This window comes from Nerophis ophidion, linkage group LG13 (assembly GCF_033978795.1).
Source record: "Nerophis ophidion isolate RoL-2023_Sa linkage group LG13, RoL_Noph_v1.0, whole genome shotgun sequence".
Classification (NCBI taxonomy): Eukaryota; Metazoa; Chordata; class Actinopteri; order Syngnathiformes; family Syngnathidae; genus Nerophis; species Nerophis ophidion.
In genome coordinates this window covers 58,777,634-58,797,603 of record NC_084623.1, presented here as the reverse complement: position 1 = coordinate 58,797,603, position 19,970 = coordinate 58,777,634, and the positions used below count along the sequence as shown (strand labels likewise).

Sequence of the window (19,970 nt, the reverse complement as noted above, 5' to 3'; positions counted from 1 at the left end):
CCGGTGGGTATCCGGAAATGACGAGTCGAAAAGCCGAAAGTCACGCGCGATAAATGGAGAAAAGTTTTGACAGTTTGGTCCAAAAACTTCAGCGTCTGAAGGCTCGATGAAGGATTTATTTGTGTGCTTTCTGTTGTTTGCGCCATCTCGGCCGTCCGTCGCCGAAGAAGTCAGGTACAATTCCGTCGAGCTAACAGTATTGGAAGTTGCTAGAAGATATGTCAACATATAGGGTTGATATTTAAATATCTTTCTTTATACATAATGGACTCACTTCCGCTTTCAACTATTTTTTTGGACCCCGTTGCTTGTTTGGTGTCTGGAGTCTCTCAGACATGTTTGCTCACATTTGATCGCTTAACTCTAGTTTCACCATTTCATCGATTAAAATACAACCTAAGGCAGGGGTCAGCAACCTTTTTGAAAGCAAGAACTACTTCTTGGCTACTGATTAATGCCGAGGGCTCCCAGTTTGATACACACTTCAATACATTGCCAGAAATAGCCAATTTGCTCAATTTACCTTTAATAAATACATCAATAGATATATATTTAGAAAAAGGGTATTTATGTCTGTCATTCCGTCGTATATATTTTTTCCTTTTACGGAAGGTTTTTACTAGAGAATAAATTATGTAGAAAACACTTAATTGAACGGTTTAAAAGAGGAGAAAACAGGAAAAAAATGAAAATAAAATTTTGAAACATAGTTTATCTTCAATTTCGACTTTTTAAAATTCTAAATTCAACCAAAAAACAGAAGAGAAAAACTAGCTGATTCGAATCTTTTTGAAAAAATTAAAAAAATTATTTATGGGACATCATTAGTAATTTTTCCTGATTGAGATAAATGTTAGAATTTTGATGACATGTTTTAAATAGATTAAAATCCAATCTGCACTTTGTTAGAATATATAACAAATTGGACCAAGCTATGTTTCTAACAAAGACAAATCATTATTTCGTCTGGATTTTCCAGAACAAAAATTTTAAAAGAAATCAAAGACTTTGAAATAAGATTTAAATTTGATTCTACAGATTTTCCAGAATAATTATTCTGAATTTTAATCATGTTAAGTTTGAAGAAATATTTCACAAATATTCTTCATCGAAAAAATAGAAGCTAAAATGAAGAATTAAATTAAAATGTATTTATCATTCTTTACAATAAAATAAAAAACAATTTACTTGAACATTGATTTAAATTGTCAGGGAAGAAGAGGAAGGAATTTAAAAGGTAAAAAGGTATATGTGTTTAAAAATCCTAAAACAATTTTTAAGGTTGTATTTTTTCTCTAAAATTGTCTTTCTGAAAGTTATAAGAAGCAAAGTAAAAAAATGTTTGCTCACATTTGATCGCTTAACTCTAGTTTCACCATTTCATCGATTAAAATACAACCTAAGGCAGGGGTCAGCAACCTTTTTGAAAGCAAGAACTACTTCTTGGCTACTGATTAATGCCAAGGGCTACCAGTTTGATACACACTTCAATACATTGCCAGAAATAGACAATTTGCTCAATTTACCTTTAATAAATAAATCTATATATATATATTTTAAAAAAAGGGTATTTCTGTCTGTCATTCCGTCGTATATTTTTTTTCCTTTTACGGAAGGTTTTTTGTAGAGAATAAATGATGTAAAAAACACTTAATTGAATGGTTTAAAAGAGGAGAAAACAGGAAAAAAATGAAAATAAAATTTTTAAACATAGTTTATCTTCAATTTCGACTTTTTAGAATTCTAAATTCAACCAAAAAACAGAAGAGAAAAACTAGCTGATTCGAATCTTTTTGAAAAAATTAAAAAAAGTATTTATGAAACATCATTAGTAATTTTTCCTGATTAAGATAAATGTTAGAATTTGGATGACATGTTTTAAATAAGTTAAAATCCAATCTGCACTTTGTTAGAATATATAACAAATTGGACCAAGCTATATTTCTAACAAAGACAAATCATTATTTCGTCTGGATTTTCCAGAACAAAAATTTTAAAAGAAATCAAAAAAACTTTGAAATAAGATTTAAATTTGATTCTACAGATTTTCCAGAATAATTATTCTGAATTTTAATCATAATAAGTTTGAAGAAATATTTCACAAATATTCTTCGTCATAAAAAAAGAAGCTAAAATGAAGAATTAAATTAAAATGTATTTATTATTCTTTACAATAAAATAAAAAAACAATTTACTTGAACATTGATTTAAATTGTCAGGAAAGAAGAGGAAGGAATTTAAAAGGTAAAAAGGTATATGTGTTTAAAAATCCTAAAACAATTTTTAAGGTTGTATTTTTTCTCTAAAATTGTCTTTCTGAAAGTTATAAGAAGCAAAGTAAAAAAATGTTTGCTCACATTTGATCGCTTTATGCTAGTTTCACCATTTCATCGATTAAAATACAACCTAAGGCAGGGGTCAGCAAACTTTTTGAAAGCAAGAACTACTTCTTGGCTACTGATTAATGCCAAGGGCTACCAGTTTGATACACACTTAAATAAATTGCCAGAAATAGCCAATTTGCTCAATTTACCTTTAATAAATAAATCTATATATATATATTTAAAAAATTGGTATTTCTGTCTGTCATTCCGGCGTACATTTTTTTCCTTTTACGGAAGGTTTTTTGTAGAGAATAAATTATGTAAAAAACACTTAATTGAATGGTTTAAAAGAGGAGAAAACAGGAAAAAAATGAAAATAAAATTTTGAAACATACTTTCTCTTCAATTTCGACTCTTTAAAATTCAAAATTCAACCCAAAAAAAGAAGAGGAAAAACTAGCTGATTCGAATCTTTTTGAAAAAATTTAAAAAGGAATTTATGGAACATCAGTAGTTATTTTTCTTATTGAGATAAATGTTAGAATTTTGATGATATGTTTTAAATAGGTTAAAATCCAATCTGCACTTTGTTAGAATATATAACAAATTGGACCAAGCTATATTTCTAATAAAGACAAATCATTATTTCGTCTAGATTTTCCAGAACAAAAATTTTAAAAGAAATCAAAGACTTTGAAATAAGATTTAAATTTGATTCTACAGATTTTCCAGAATAGTTATTTTGAATTTTAATCCTGATAAGTTTGAAGAAATATTTCACAAATATTCTTCGTCGAAAAAATAGAAGCTAAAATGAAGAATTAAATTAAAATGTATTTATTATTCTTTACAATAAAATAAAAAAACAATGTACTTGAACATTGATTTAAATTGTCAGGAAAGAAGAGGAAGGAATTTAAAAGGTAAAAAGGTATATGTGTTTAAAAATCCTAAAACAATTTTTAAGGTAGTATTTTTTCTCTAAAATTGTCTTTCTGAAAGTTATAAGAAGCAAAGTAAAAAAATGTTTGCTCACATTTGATCGCTTAACTCTAGTTTCACCATTTCATCGATTAAAATACAACCTAAGGCAGGGGTCAGCAACCTTTTTGAAAGCAAGAACTACTTCTTGGCTACTGATTAATGCCAAGGGCTACCAGTTTGATACACACTTCAATACATTGCCAGAAATAGCCAATTTGCTCAATTTACCTTTAGTAAATAAATCTATATATATATATTTAGAAAAATGGTATTTCTGTCTGTCATTCCGTCGTGCATTTTTTTCCTTTTACGGAAGGTTTTTTGTAGAGAATAAATGATGTAAAAAACACTTAATTGAACGGTTTAAAAGAGGAGAAAACAGGAAAAAAATGAAAATAAAATTTTGAAACATAGTTTATCTTCAATTTCGACTCTTTAAAATTCAAAATTCAACCGAAAAAAAGAAGAGGAAAAACTAGCTGATTCGAATCTTTTTGAAAAAATTTAAAAAGGAATTTATGGAACATCAGTAGTTATTTTTCTTATTGAGATAAATGTTAGAATTTTGATGATATGTTTTAAATAGGTTAAAATCCAATCTGCACTTTGTTAGAATATATAACAAATTGGACCAAGCTATATTTCTAATAAAGACAAATCATTATTTCGTCTGGATTTTCCAGAACAAAAATTTTAAAAGAAATCAAAAAGACTTTGAAATAAGATTTAAATTTTATTCTACAGATTTTCCAGAATAATTCTTTTGAATTTTAATCATAATAAGTTTGAAGAAATATTTCACAAATATTCTTCGTCGTAAAAAAAGAAGCTAAAATGAAGAATTAAATTAAAATGTATTTATTATTCTTTACAATAAAATAAAAAAACAATTTACTTGAACATTGATTTAAATTGTCAGGAAAGAAGAGGAAGGAATTTAAAAGGTAAAAAGGTATATGTGTTTAAAAATCCTAAAACAATTTTTAAGGTTGTATTTTTTCTCTAAAATTGTCTTTCTGAAAGTTATAAGAAGCAAAGTAAAAAAATGTTTGCTCACATTTGATCGCTTAACTCTAGTTTCACCATTTCATCGATTAAAATACAACCTAAGGCAGGGGTCAGCAACCTTTTTGAAAGCAAGAACTACTTCTTGGCTACTGATTAATGCCAAGGGCTACCAGTTTGATACACACTTCAATACATTGCCAGAAATAGCCAATTTGCTCAATTTACCTTTAGTAAATAAATCTATATATATATATTTAGAAAAATGGTATTTCTGTCTGTCATTCCGTCGTGCATTTTTTTCCTTTTACGGAAGGTTTTTTGTAGAGAATAAATGATGTAAAAAACACTTAATTGAACGGTTTAAAAGAGGAGAAAACAGGAAAAAAATGAAAATAAAATTTTGAAACATAGTTTATCTTCAATTTCGACTCTTTAAAATTCAAAATTCAACCGAAAAAAAGAAGAGGAAAAACTAGCTGATTCGAATCTTTTTGAAAAAATTTAAAAAGGAATTTATGGAACATCAGTAGTTATTTTTCTTATTGAGATAAATGTTAGAATTTTGATGATATGTTTTAAATAGGTTAAAATCCAATCTGCACTTTGTTAGAATATATAACAAATTGGACCAAGCTATATTTCTAATAAAGACAAATCATTATTTCGTCTGGATTTTCCAGAACAAAAATTTTAAAAGAAATCAAAAAGACTTTGAAATAAGATTTAAATTTTATTCTACAGATTTTCCAGAATAATTCTTTTGAATTTTAATCATAATAAGTTTGAAGAAATATTTCACAAATATTCTTCGTCGTAAAAAAAGAAGCTAAAATGAAGAATTAAATTAAAATGTATTTATTATTCTTTACAATAAAATAAAAAAACAATTTACTTGAACATTGATTTAAATTGTCAGGAAAGAAGAGGAAGGAATTTAAAAGGTAAAAAGGTATATGTGTTTAAAAATCCTAAAACAATTTTTAAGGTTGTATTTTTTCTCTAAAATTGTCTTTCTGAAAGTTATAAGAAGCAAAGTAAAAAAATGTTTGCTCACATTTGATCGCTTAACTCTAGTTTCACCATTTCATCGATTAAAATACAACCTAAGGCAGGGGTCAGCAACCTTTTTGAAAGCAAGAACTACTTCTTGGCTACTGATTCATGCCGAGGGCTACCAGTTTGATACACACTTCAATACATTGCCAGAAATAGCCAATTTGCTCAATTTACCTTTAATAAATAAATCTATAGATATATATTTAGAAAAAGGGTATTTCTGTCTGTCATTCCGTCGTATATATTTTTTCCTTTTACGGAAGGTTTTTACTAGAGAATAAATGATGAAAAAAACACTTAATTGAACGGTTTAAAAGAGGAGAAAACAGGAAAAAAATGAAAATAAAATTTTGAAACATACTTTCTCTTCAATTTCTACTCTTTAAAATTCAAAATTTAACCGACAAACAGAAGAGAAAAACTAGCTAATTCGAATCTTTTTGAAACAATTAAAAAAAAGAATTTATGGAACATCATTAGTAATTTTTCCTGATAAAGATTAATTTTAGAATTTGGATGACATGTTTTAAATAGGTTAAAATCCAATCTGCACTTTGTTAGAATATATAACAAATTGGACCAAGCTATATTTCTAACAAAGACAAATCATTATTTCGTCTGGATTTTCCAGAACAAAAATTTTAAAAGAAATCAAAAAGACTTTGAAATAAGATTTAAATTTGATTCTACAGATTTTCCAGAATAATTATTCTGAATTTTAATCATGATAAGTTTGAAGAAATATTTCACAAATATTCTTCGTCGTAAAAAAAGAAGCTAAAATGCAGAATTAAATTAAAATGTATTTATTATTCTTTACAATAAAATAAAAAAAACAATTTACTTGAACATTGATTTAAATTGTCAGGAAAGAAGAGGAAGGAATTTAAAAGGTAAAAAGGTATATGTGTTTAAAAATCCTAAAACAATTTTTAAGGTTGTATTTTTTCTCTAAAATTGTCTTTCTGAAAGTTATAAGAAGCAAAGTAAAAAAATGTTTGCTCACATTTGATCGCTTAACTCTAGTTTCACCATTTCATCGATTAAAATACAACCTAAGGCAGGGGTCACCAACCTTTTTGAAAGCAAGAACTACTTCTTGGCTACTGATTCATGCCGAGGGCTCCCAGTTTGATACACACTTCAATACATTGCCAGAAATAGCCAATTTGCTCAATTTACCTTTTAATAAATAAATCTATAGATATATATTTAAAAAATGGGTATTTCTGTCTGTCATTCCGTCGTACATTTTTTTTTCCTTTTACGGAAGGTTTTGTTGTAGAGAATAAATGATGAAAAAAACACTTAATTGAACGGTTTAAAAGAGGAGAAAACAGGAAAAAAATTAAAATAAAATTTTGAAACATAGTTTATCTTCAATTTCGACTCTTTAAAATTCAAAATTCAACCGAAAAAAAGAAGAGGAAAAACTAGCTGATTCAAATCTTTTTGAAAAAATTTAAAAAGGAATTTATGGAACATCAGTAGTTATTTTTCTTATTGAGATAAATGTTAGAATTTTGATGACATGTTTTAAATAAGTTAAAATCCAATCTGCACTTTGTTAGAATATATAACAAATTGGCCCAAGCTATATTTCTAACAAAGACAAATCATTATTTCGTCTAGATTTTCCAGAACAAAAATTTTAAAATAAATCAAAAAGACTTTGAAATAAGATTTAAATTTGATTCTACAGATTTTCCAGAATAATTATTCTGAATTTTAATCATGTTAAGTTTGAAGAAATATTTCACAAATATTCTTCGTCGTAAAAAAATAAGCTAAAATGAAGAATTAAATTAAAATGTATTTATTATTCTTTACAATAAAATAAAAAAACAATTTACTTGAACATTGATTTAAATTGTCAGGAAAGAAGAGGAAGGAATTTAAAAGGTAAAAAGGTAAATGTGTTTAAAAATCCTAAAATAATTTTTAATGTTAGATTTTTTCTCTAAAATTGTCTTTCTGAAAGTTATAAGAAGCAAAGTAAAAAAATGTTTGCTCACATTTGATCGCTTAACGCTAGTTTCACCATTTCATCGATTAAAATACAACCTAAGGCAGGGGTCAGCAACCTTTTTGAAAGCAAGAACTACTTCTTGGGGACTGATTAATTCCAAGGGCTACCAGTTTGATACACACTTAAATACATCGCCAGAAATAGCCAATTTGCTCAATTTACCTTTAATAAATACATCAATAGATATATATTTAGAAAAAGGGTATTTATGTCTGTCATTCCGTCGTATATTTTTTTTGCTTTTACGGAAGGTTTTTACTACAGAATAAATGATGAAAAAAACACTTAATTGAACGGTTTAAAAGAGGAGAAAACAGGAAAAAAATGAAAATAAAATTTTGAAACATAGTTTATCTTCAATTTCGACTCTTTAAAATTCAAAATTTAACCGACAAACAGAAGAGAAAAACTAGCTAATTCGAATCTTTTTGAAAAAATAAAAAAAAGAATTTATGGAACATCAGTAGTTATTTTTCTTATTAAGATAAATGTTAGAATTTGGATGACATGTTTTAAATAGGTTAAAATCCAATCTGCACTTTGTTAGAATATATAACAAATTGGACCAAGCTATATTTCTAACAAAGACAAATCATTATTTTGTCTGGATTTTCCAGAACAAAAATTTTAAAAGAAATCAAAAAGACTTTGAAATAAGATTTAAATTTGATTCTACAGATTTTCCAGAATAATTCTTTTGAATTTTAATCATAATAAGTTTGAAGAAATATTTCACAAATATTCTTCGTAGTAAAAAAAGAAGCTAAAATGAAGAATTAAATTAAAATGTATTTATCATTCTTTACAATAAAAAAAACAATTTACTTGAACATTGATTTAAATTGTCAGGAAAGAAGAGGAAGGAATTTAAAACGTATATGTGTTTAAAAATCCTAAAATATTTTTTAAGATTGTATTTTTTCTCTAAAATTGTCTTTATGAAAGTTATAAGAAACAAAGTAAAAAAATAAATGAATTTATTCAAACAAGTGAAGACCAAGTCTTTAAAATATTTTCTTGGATTTTCAAATTCTGTTTGAGTTTTGTCTCTAAAATTAAAAATGTCGAGCAAAGCGAGACCAGCTTGCTAGTAAATAAATACAATTTAAAAAATAGAGGCAGCTCACTGGTAAGTGCTGCTATTTGAGCTATTTTTAGAACAGGCCAGCGGGCGACTCATCTGGTCCTTACGGGCGACCTGGTGACCGCGGGCACTGCCTTGGTGATCCCTGCTCTAAACCATCCATACATCCATTTCCTACCGCTAATTCCCTTTGGGGTCGCGGGGGGCGCTGGTGCCTATCTCAGCTACAATCCGGCAGAAGGCGGTGTACACCCTGGACAAGTTTCCACCTCATCACAAACGTCAAACTTTATTTTTTTCTGTTTCTTTGTTTAGCAAACTTTTAAAAAAAATGATATACTTTTTATTTGATGAATTTTTTACTTCTTTTTTCCTCTTGGTACAGGCTTTGATACCAAACTTTTTAAAATGGGCTAACTATTAAGTAAGTTATGACATTTTTAACAAAAAGTTCACACCTGAAATCAAGACCTTGTGTATTACCTTGCAATTAAAAAACACCATAACTGTCAAACCTCTTTTTTTAGGATTTCTTTTTCTTCGGCAGGCGTTTTTACAAGCTTTTTAAAAACATTTTTTTTTAACTTTTTATTAATTTATTTTTTGCTACTTTTTCTTTTTTGATACAGACTTTGACACCAAACTTTCTAAAATGGGTTAGCTATTAAGTAGGGTTATGACATTTTTAACAAAAAGTTCACACCTAAAATCAGGACCTTGTGTATTAATGCGTTTTCCCCAGTTTTAATATTCCGTAACCTAATATTTATCACAGGGAAATAATACTTTAATCACTGGAATAGTCTTTACAAGACTTGTCTGCTTTTTTTAAATGTGGCGCTTTCAACGCTAGTTTTGCCAATTTAATCAATTAAAAATACACCATAACTGCCAAACCTCATTTTTTTGGGTTCTTTCTTTATCAAGCGTTTTACAAGCTTTTTATAAAAATAAAAAATAAAATATTTTTTTTCTTTATAGATACAAGCTTTCATACCAAACGTTTAAAAATGGGCTAACTATTAAGTAAATTATGTCATTTTAACAAAAAGTTCACACCTAAAATCAGGACTTTGTGTATTAATGCATTTTCCCCAGTTTTAATAATCCATAATTTAATATTTATCACAGGAAATGATACTTGTATCACTGGAACTGTCTTTAGAAGACCTGTCTGTTTTTAAAATTTGGCACTTTCAACGCTAATTTAATCAATTAAAAATACACCATAACTTTCAAACCTCTTTTTTGGGGTTTCTTTCTTTAGCAAGCGTTTTTACAAGCTTTTTAAAAACATTTTTTAACTTTTTATTTTATTTTTGTAACTATTTTTTCTTCATTGATACAAGCTTTCATTCCAAACTTTTGTAAATGGGCTAACTATTAATAATAAATAATTATAATAATAATAAAAATAATACATTTTATTTGTAAAAGCACTTTACATTGAACAAACAACCTCAAAGTGCTATAGTGCATTTAAAAAACAAAGCTCGAACCACAAATAGCTGCCCCCAACAAGTAGAATAAATAGTAAAATAAAAACTAAAACAGCCTAATAGCTAGAAATAGCACACATATATCTTATATTAAAAAAAAAAGGTTTTTATTTTTTTTAAAAAGGGTTTTTAAGCCGTTTTTAAAAGCATCCCCAGTCTGTGGTGCCCTCAAGTGGTCAGGGAGAGCGTTCCACAGACAGGGAGTGGGTAAGTAGGTTATGGTGAGTGAGTTCCGTGCTTGTGTTGACAAAAGACTCAAAGTAAACAAAATGGTAAAAAATCACATTCGACACTTAACAATAAGCTTTTAATATGAAGGTGCAAAATAAGGAATATGTAAGAAATGAATGAAATGAATTTGACCAACAAGGAGTGGTGATCAATCTATGTCTTAAACATGTGTGCAATGTTTGCTGTGTGCCTTCTATTTTGTTCATGTAAAATACACAACGGGCATTGTGCTTTTGTAACGTTTATATTTTCAGTCTTACAAACCAAAATAAAGGAAGACGTATAAAGGAGGAGGAAGAAAACCAATTCAAAGGAAGTAACATCAATCATCAACAAAACTTAGCTTCATGCTGTTAACTATCTGTCTCGCGGCACACGCTAATACAGACTGAGGACTTTATTGACGGTGCAGACTGAAAGCTGAAGTGTTTACTTTGTAAAAATGTTTAGAACCTGCAGCGGCACTTTTTAAAAGACATTTTGTTATAGAGGTTTCTGTAAAATCTACTATGGACTGTGCTCTAAACAATTTGAACTAGCGTTCCACATTCCAGCTACGGTTATGTCTTGGAAGTCTACTTAAAATACTGTAACTCATGTACCTGCCATCGATACACTCCTGTACTGATGTGTTTTGGAGTAAGAACAGTTGTGTGTTTCAGAGAATGGCGGCTGACAGATGTGCTGGCGGCCTACTCGCAGGGTCACGGCCCTCAGCACTCCCATCGCTACGTCAGAGACTGTCAGCCCGTCGTCCACGGCAACACCACGCATGAGACCTGGACCTCCAACAAGGACCCTTTGCTGCCCGTGGCCGAGTCCTACGTGTTTGTGTCACATCTGCAGGACAGAGTAGTGAGCGGTAAGACCACATGTGGGGCCTGGATACTTACTGTGCTACTATTATTATTATTATATTCATATACACACTATTCCTTGTGGCTATTTAACAGATCATTGTGGCTATTTACTGGATCTTTGTGACTATTAACTGGATCTTTGTGGCCATTAACTGGATAATTGTGGACATTTACTGAATATTTGTGGACATTAATTGGATCTTTGTGGCTATTTACTGAATATTTGTGGACATTTACTGAATATTTGTGGACATTTACTGAATATTTGTGGCTATTTACTGGATCATTGTGGCTATTAACTGAATATTTGTGGACATTAACTGGATCTTTGTGGCTATTTACTGGATAATTATGGTTATTAACTGGATCATTGTGGCCATTAACTGGATCTTTGTGGACATTAACTGGATCTTTGTGGCTATTTACTGGATCATTGTGGTTATTGACTGGATCATTGTGGCCATTAACTGGATCTTTGTGGACATTAATTGGATCTTTGTGGCTATTTACTGGATCATTGTGGACATTAACTGGATCATTGTGGCTATTTACTGAATATTTGTGGACATTTTCTGAATATTTGTGGCTATTTACTGGATCATTGTGGCTATTAACTGAATATTTGTGGACATTAACTGGATCTTTGTGGCCATTAACTGGATAATTGTGGACATTTACTGAATATTTGTGGACATTAATTGGATCTTTGTGGCTATTTACTGAATATTTGTGGACATTTACTGAATATTTGTGGACATTTACTGAATATTTGTGGCTATTTACTGGATCATTGTGGCTATTAACTGAATATTTGTGGACATTAACTGGATCTTTGTGGCTATTTACTGGATAATTATGGTTATTAACTGGATCATTGTGGCCATTAACTGGATCTTTGTGGACATTAACTGGATCTTTGTGGCTATTTACTGGATCATTGTGGTTATTGACTGGATCATTGTGGCCATTAACTGGATCTTTGTGGACATTAATTGGATCTTTGTGGCTATTTACTGGATCATTGTGGACATTAACTGGATCATTGTGGCTATTTACTGAATATTTGTGGACATTTTCTGAATATTTGTGGCTATTTACTGGATCATTGTGGCTATTAACTGAATATTTGTGGACATTAACTGGATCTTTGTGGACATTAACTGGATCTTTGTGGCTATTTACTGGATAATTGTGGTTATTAACTGGATCATTGTGGCCATTAACTGGATCTTTGTGGACATTAACTGGATCTTTGTGGACATTAACTGGATCATTGTGGCCATTAACTGGATCATTGTGGCCATTAACTGGATCATTGTGGCCATTAACTGGATCATTGTGGCCATTAACTGGATCTTTGTGGTTATTTACTGGATCTTTGTGGCCATTAACTGGATATTTGTGGCCATTAACTGGATCTTTGTGGCCATTAACTGGATCTTTGTGGCCATTAACTGGATCTTTGTGGACATTAACTGGATCTTTGTGGCTATTTACTGGATCTTTGAGGCCATTAACTGGATCTTTGTGGACATTAACTGGATCTTTGTGGCTATTTACTGGATCATTGTGGTTATTAACTGGATCATTGTGGCCATTAACTGGATCATTGTGGCCATTAACTGGATCATTGTGGCCATTAACTGGATCTTTGTGGTTATTTACTGGATCTTTGTGGCCATTAACTGGATCTTTGTGGCCATTAACTGGATATTTGTGGCCATTAACTGGATATTTGTGGCCATTAACTGGATATTTGTGGCCATTAACTGGATATTTGTGGCCATTAACTGGATATTTGTGGCCATTAACTGGATCTTTGTGGCCATTAACTGGATCTTTGTGGCCATTAACTGGATCTTTGTGGCCATTAACTGGATCTTTGTGGCCATTAACTGGATCTTTGTGGCCATTAACTGGATCTTTGTGGCTATTTACTGGATCATTGTGGCCATTAACTGGATCTTTGTGGCTATTTACTGGATCTTTGAGGCTATTAACTGGATCATTGTGGACATTAACTGGATCATTGTGGCCATTAACTGGATCATTGTGGCCATTAACTGGATCATTGTGGCCATTAACTGGATCATTGTGGCCATTAACTGGATCTTTGTGGTTATTTACTGGATCTTTGTGGCCATTAACTGGATATTTGTGGCCATTAACTGGATCTTTGTGGCCATTAACTGGATCTTTGTGGCCATTAACTGGATCTTTGTGGCCATTAACTGGATCTTTGTGGCCATTAACTGGATCTTTGTGGCCATTAACTGGATCTTTGTGGCCATTAACTGGATCTTTGTGGCCATTAACTGGATCTTTGTGGCTATTTACTGGATCATTGTGGTTATTAACTGGATCATTGTGGCCATTAACTGGATCATTGTGGCCATTAACTGGATCATTGTGGCCATTAACTGGATCTTTGTGGTTATTTACTGGATATTTGTGGCCATTAACTGGATATTTGTGGCCATTAACTGGATATTTGTGGCCATTAACTGGATATTTGTGGCCATTAACTGGATCTTTGTGGCTATTTACTGGATAATTGTGGTTATTTACTGGATCATTGTGGCTATTTACTGAATATTTAAAGGCTGTTCAATGGTTATGTATTGTATATATTTTTAATATTTCTATCAATATGATTATTGGATATTCATTGGATATTCATGGCTGTTATTTGGATACTTAATGGATGTCAAATGTTTATTTATTGGCAATTTGTTTCATATTTGCATACAATTTATTATTAATTGGCTATTTGGATAATGAATGTTTCATTTAGTTTCATTGGCTATGTAATAACTATTTTTGGGATATTTAATCGATGTTAAATTATTTATTTGGTATTTTTCAATTTGATTATTAATAATTGTCATTTTGTGTTTTTAATTGGTTATTTATTTGATATTTATGTCAATGTAATTATTAATAATTGTCTTTTTATTGCTATTTTTTGTATATTTTCGAAATCGTAATCGTGAGGTGCCCAAAGATTCACAGCCCTACTAATAATACTTTTTAAAGCGTTATGATTCGATGCAGATGGTAGCTTTGTATGGTGAAAATAAAATCTATTGTTTCACGTGAGAACAAAGTCATGTGCATTGTTCCCTCTAAGGTCTGCACAATTGCGCACTGATCACACGTTTTTTGCACACAGCAAATTTATGCTGCAAACAAAATCAAATCCCATCTGAACTGTAAACAAAACAAACATAAAAATGTTTGGTATGATTTTGCAACGCAACTGGGAGTGATAGTCGACAACAGGCGTCCACAGCGGATAAACAATTATTGTAACGTCTGTCAAGACTCTGTAAGGAGGACAGGAATTCCATCGATCACTTTGTTTAGCAAAACTGTTTAATGTTGGCCGTAACCACACCAAAAACATGAGTAAAAAAAAACTTCCATCTTGCAGAACTGGTCATTTTCTGTCGTACAAACCAGGCCAAAAGCAAGTCTTTGTCATCTGTCATAACAACAGCTGCTTTCTCTCACCTGCACTCATCATACTCAGCCACTGATGCCTTTATGGACACACAAAAAGTCAGACAACTCCAACACCTAATCAGATGTTAATTAAGAAGGTTACCGCATTTCCTTGAATTGCCGCCGGGTATATAGTATGCACCTGCCTAGAATTACTGCCGGGTCAAACTCGTTTCGCAAAATAATTAGTGCATGCTTAGCATTACCGCCGGCTCAGGATTAACGCCGGGTCAAACTCCTTTAGCAAAATATTATTTTTATTAGCGAATGTCTAGAATTTCCGCCGGGTCAAACCCGTTTCGCAAAACAATTAGCATATGCCTTGAATTTCCGCAGGGTCAAACTCGTCACGTCACAAGTGACACTTCACCTGTCATAATTTTCAAAATGGAGGATGCTGATTCCAATTATTTGAAATCGCATAAAGGGAAGAAGATTAAGAGCTATTCAGTAGGATTTAAGGTCCAAGCTATTGAATATGCTAAAAAGAACACTAAGCAGCTATGTTTTATTAATATACCGTAGCTGCGTGTGTCAAATATGAGTGATTAAATGACTCCCGCCTCCTGGTGGTAGAGGGCGCTAGTGGATCCTTCTTTGGTTTGACCGGGTCTCACCCCCCGCTGGACTGTGGAGAAGACTGCGACTTATAGTCCGAAAAATACGGTACTCGGTTGCAGAAGAAGTGACAACAAGCAGCAAGAGTGAGCAGCGATCCTTTATTTTCTCCTCTCGCTTGCACTTTTAACATGGAGGATTGCATATCCAAAATAAAACAGTTTTCTAAACTGGACTTTCAATCGAAACAGGAGGTAATAAAGGAAGATCTCCATCGAGACAGAGAGACTTCTAAAACTGAAGAAAGATAAGGAAGACTTCTATAAACAAGTTATCGATCCTTTTGATCAGAATGAGCTGCTCATGGACTTCATTTATAAGTAAAGGTAAGACCATAATATTTATTTTATTAGATGTGCTTTTCATGATGGTATCCTTATATCACACTCAAATTTATATGCGCAGGCCTAAATTTACTGCATGCCTTTGGTAAGCGCCGGAGTGAGAAGAGGTTTTAAATTAATTAGAGTCCCGGCGGCAATTCAAGGAAATACGGTATCTCATGAAAAACAATATTTATGTAGTATTTCTTCACTGTAGGAGGGCCAAATAACTTATATTAAAATATAATCTTATGGATCTTAAGGATTGCTGTTATTTGGTCTGCAGTCAGGTTTGAGACAGGTGTGCTGCACAGGTGTGGCAACAGTGATGTTGCTCACACAAATGAAATATTAGCGGCAACATTGTGAAGTGAATTATATTTATATAGCGCTTTTCTCTAGTGACTCAAAGCGCTTTACATAGTGACACCCAATATCTAAGTTCCATTTAAAGCAGTGTGGGTGGCACTGGGAGCAGGTGGGTAAAAAGTGTCTTGCCCAAGGACACAACGGCAGTGACTAGGATGGCGGAAGCGGGAATCGAACCTGCAACCCTCAAGTTGCTGGCACGGCCACTCTACCAACCGAGCCATGCCGCCCCAACAAGGGCTTTTTGTTAGTTTCTAAAAGTGCATACAACATTCTTTGATAATAGTTGTTTCCGCCACAAAAGAGCACATTTTCAACAATTTTTTTTCCAATACAACTTTTTTTGAAGCAACTAAATGCCGAGTTGTATCAAATCTACACAAGTTTGTTGATTGCGGGTCAGGTAAAACCACGTGGACGCTGATTTTGAGTAGTTTATGTTTTGAATAGACACAAACCAGACATGTGGTTGCTGTATTCATTAGGAGCACATAGTCGAAGTAACAACTGCAAGGCATTGCAGTTCATAAACTTTAGGAAAAGAACATGTCAACAAACACTTTTGGGAATAGCCAGCAGGTATTTACTGTTGTTTGCTAGCAAGAATGAAACAGAGTGAAAAGCAAGCTGGTCATCAACATGATTCTGTGCCACAAAGTCAACTGAACAGCAGCTTGAGTGTAAAAGTGTCAATCAGCTGCAGCTTCACCTTCAACACTTTAGGTGCAGGAATGCAGGGTTTCCACTTCATGGATGTGCATGTGGCGTGCAGCCATTCCATCTTAATTACCCTCATGCCCTTTTAATTACTACAGCGCTTTGAAAATAAGGTTGCTGTTTTTTTAATTTCAATCAATCAATCAATCAATGTTTATTTATATAGCCCCAAATCACAAATGTCTCAAAGGGCTGCACAAATCATTACGACTACAACATCTTTGGAAGAACCCACAAAAGGGCAAGGAAAACTCACACCCAGTGGGCAGGGAAAACTCACACCCAGTGGGACGCCAGTGACAATGCTGACTATGAGAAACCTTGGAGAGGACCTTAGATGTGGGCAACCCCCCCCCTCTAGGGGACCAAAAGCAATGGATGTGGAGGGGGTCTAACATGATACTGTGAAAGTTCAATCCATAGTGGCTCCAACACAGCCGCCAGAGTTCAGCTCAAAGCGGATCCAAGACAGCAGTGAGAGTCCCGTCCACAGGAAACCATCTCAAGCGGAGGCGGATCAGCAGCGTAGAGATGTCCCCAACCGATACACAGGCGAGCGGTCCATCCTGGACAGCCAGTACTTCATCCATGGTCATCGGACCGGACCCCCTCCACAAGGGAGGGGGGGGACATAGGAGAAAGAAAAGAAGCAGCAGATCAACTGGTCTAAAAAGGAGGTCTATTTAAAGGTTAGAGTATACAGATGAGGGGCTTCATGGTGGAAGAGGGGTTAGTGCGTCTGCCTCACAATACGAAGGTCCTGCAGTCCTGGGTTCAAATCCGGGCTCGGGATCTTTCTGTGTGGAGTTTGCATGTTCTCCCCGTGAATGCGTGGGTTCCCTCCGGGTACTCCGGCTTCCTCCCACCTCCAAAGACATGCGCCTGGGGATAGGCCCCTCCCACCTCCAAAGACATGCACCTGGGAATAGGCCCCTCCCACTTCCCAAGACATGCACCTGGGGATAGGCTCCTCCCACTTCCCAAGACATGCACCTGGGGATAGGCCCCTCCCACTTCCCAAGACATGCACCTGGGGATAGGCCCCTCCCACTTCCAAAGACATGGACCTGGGGATAGGCCCCTCCCACTTCCCAAGACATGCACCTGGGGATAGGCCCCTCCCACTTCCCAAGACATGGACCTGGGGATAGGCCCCTCCCACTTCCAAAGACATGGACCTGTGGATAGGCCCCTCCCACCTCCAAAGTCATGCACCTGGGGATAGGCCCCTCCCACTTCCCAAGACATGCACCTGGGGATAGGCCCCTCCCACTTCCCAAGACATGCACCTGGGGATAGGCCCCTCCCACTTCCAAAGACATGGACCTGGGGATAGGCCCCTCCCACTTCCAAAGACATGCACCTGGGGATAGGCCCCTCCCACTTCCCAAGACATGCACCTGGGGATAGGCCCCTCCCACTTCCCAAGACATGCACCTGGGGATAGGCCCCTCCCACTTCCCAAGACATGCACCTGGGGATAGGCCCCTCCCACTTCCAAAGACATGCACCTGGGGATAGGCCCCTCCCACTTCCAAAGACATGGACCTGGGGATAGGCCCCTCCCACTTCCAAAGACATGCACCTGGGGATAGGCCCCTCCCACTTCCAAAGGTATGGACCTGGGGATAGGCCCCTCCCACTTCCCAAGACATGCACCTGGGGATAGGCACCTCCCACTTCCAAAGACATGCACCTGGGGATAGGCCCCTCCCACCTCCAAAGACATGCACCTGGGGATAGGCCCCTCCCACTTCCAAAGACATGCACCTGGGGATAGGCCCCTCCCACTTCCCAAGACATGCACCTGGGGATAGGCCCCTCCCACTTCCCAAGACATGGACCTGGGGATAGGCCCCTCCCACTTCCCAAGACATGCACCTGGGGATAGGCCCCTCCCACTTCCAAAGACATGCACCTGGGGATAGGTTGATTGGCAACACTAAATGGTCCCTAGTGTGTGAATGTTGTCTGTCTATCTGTGTTGGCCCTGTGATGAGGTGGTGACTTGTCCAGGGTGTACCCTGCCTTCCGCCCGATTGTAGCTGGGATAGGCGCCAGCTCCCCCCGCGACCCCAAAAGGGAATAAGCGGTAGAAAATGGATGGATGGGGTATACAGATGAGTTTTAAGGTGAGACTTAAATGCTTCTACTGAGGTAGCATCTCCAACTGTTACCGGGAGGGCATTCCAGAGTACTGGAGCCCCAACGGAAAACGCTCTATAGCCCGCAGACTTTTTTTGGGGGCTCTAGGAATCACTAATAAGCCGGAGTAATGTTGTGCTCTTATAGTCTGTAAAATAAGGTACATATGTTAGTTTTTTTACTACTTTGGCGTACAACCATGTGTTTCAGGTCACTTCACCGTGGTCAAGGACCCGCTCAGGACCGTGTCCGTGCTGGAGCCCGGCCGTCCAGGAGGCTGCGATCGTCACACGTTTGCCTCGGTGGAAAAAAGCTCGCGTGACGGGAGGTGTTTGTACGCCCAGAACGCCGGGTTCTTCAACACCCACACGGGCGAGTGTCTGGGCAACGTGGTGAGCGACGGCCGGCTGGTGAAGAACAGCGGCGGCGTGCAGAACGCCCAGTTTGGCATCAGGAGGGACGGTACTCTGGTGTTTGGGTGAGATGTTCTTTTGACTTCTCCTGATGCCTGCTCGTATTTTACATTCATGCTAACACCATCAGACAAATGAATGGGGAAAATACTAATTAAAAAGGACATTATTGAGTTAAAAATATTTTGTGATGGCTGGTGAAAATACTGTATTTCCTTGAATTGCCGCCGGGTATAAAGTATGCACCTGACTTGAATTACTGCCGGGGCAAACTTGTTTTGCAAAATAATTAGCGCATGCTTAGTATACTGGACTCTCACTATTATGTTAGATCCACTATGGACTGGACTCTCACACTATTATGTTAGATCCACTATGGACTGGACTCTCACTATTATGTTAGATCCACTATGGACTGGACTCTCACTATTATGTTAGATCCACTATGGACTGGACTCTCACTATTATGTTAGATCCACTATGGACTGGACTCTCACTATTATGTTAGATCCACTATGGACTGGACTCTCACTATTATGTTAGATCCACTATGGACTGGACTCTCACTATTATGTTAGATCCACTATGGACTGGACTATCACTATTATGTTAGATCCACTATGGACTGGACTCTCACACTATTATGTTAGATCCACTATGGACTGGACTCTCACTCTTATGTTAGATCCACTATCGACTGGACTCTCACTATTATGTTAGATCCACTATGGACTGGACTCTCACACTATTATGTTAGATCCACTATGGACTGGACTCTCACTCTTATGTTAGATCCACTATGGACT

The 19,970-nt window shown here is 34.9% G+C and overlaps 1 protein-coding gene across 5 annotated transcripts in view; it reads left to right on the top strand.

The window, feature by feature from the left end:
• LOC133564790 (N-acetylglucosamine-1-phosphodiester alpha-N-acetylglucosaminidase-like) overlaps positions 1–19,970 on the top strand; it is a 34,668-nt gene continuing 14,698 nt past the window's right edge. For all 5 annotated transcript variants that reach the window (XM_061919281.1, XM_061919282.1, XM_061919284.1 and 2 more), the window contains exons 1-3: positions 1–174; positions 10,878–11,077; positions 18,962–19,229. In XM_061919281.1, coding sequence (XP_061775265.1) covers positions 107–174; positions 10,878–11,077; positions 18,962–19,229 — 536 coding nt within the window. In that variant the 5' untranslated portion in view covers positions 1–106. The remainder of the gene's footprint in view (positions 175–10,877; positions 11,078–18,961; positions 19,230–19,970) is intronic.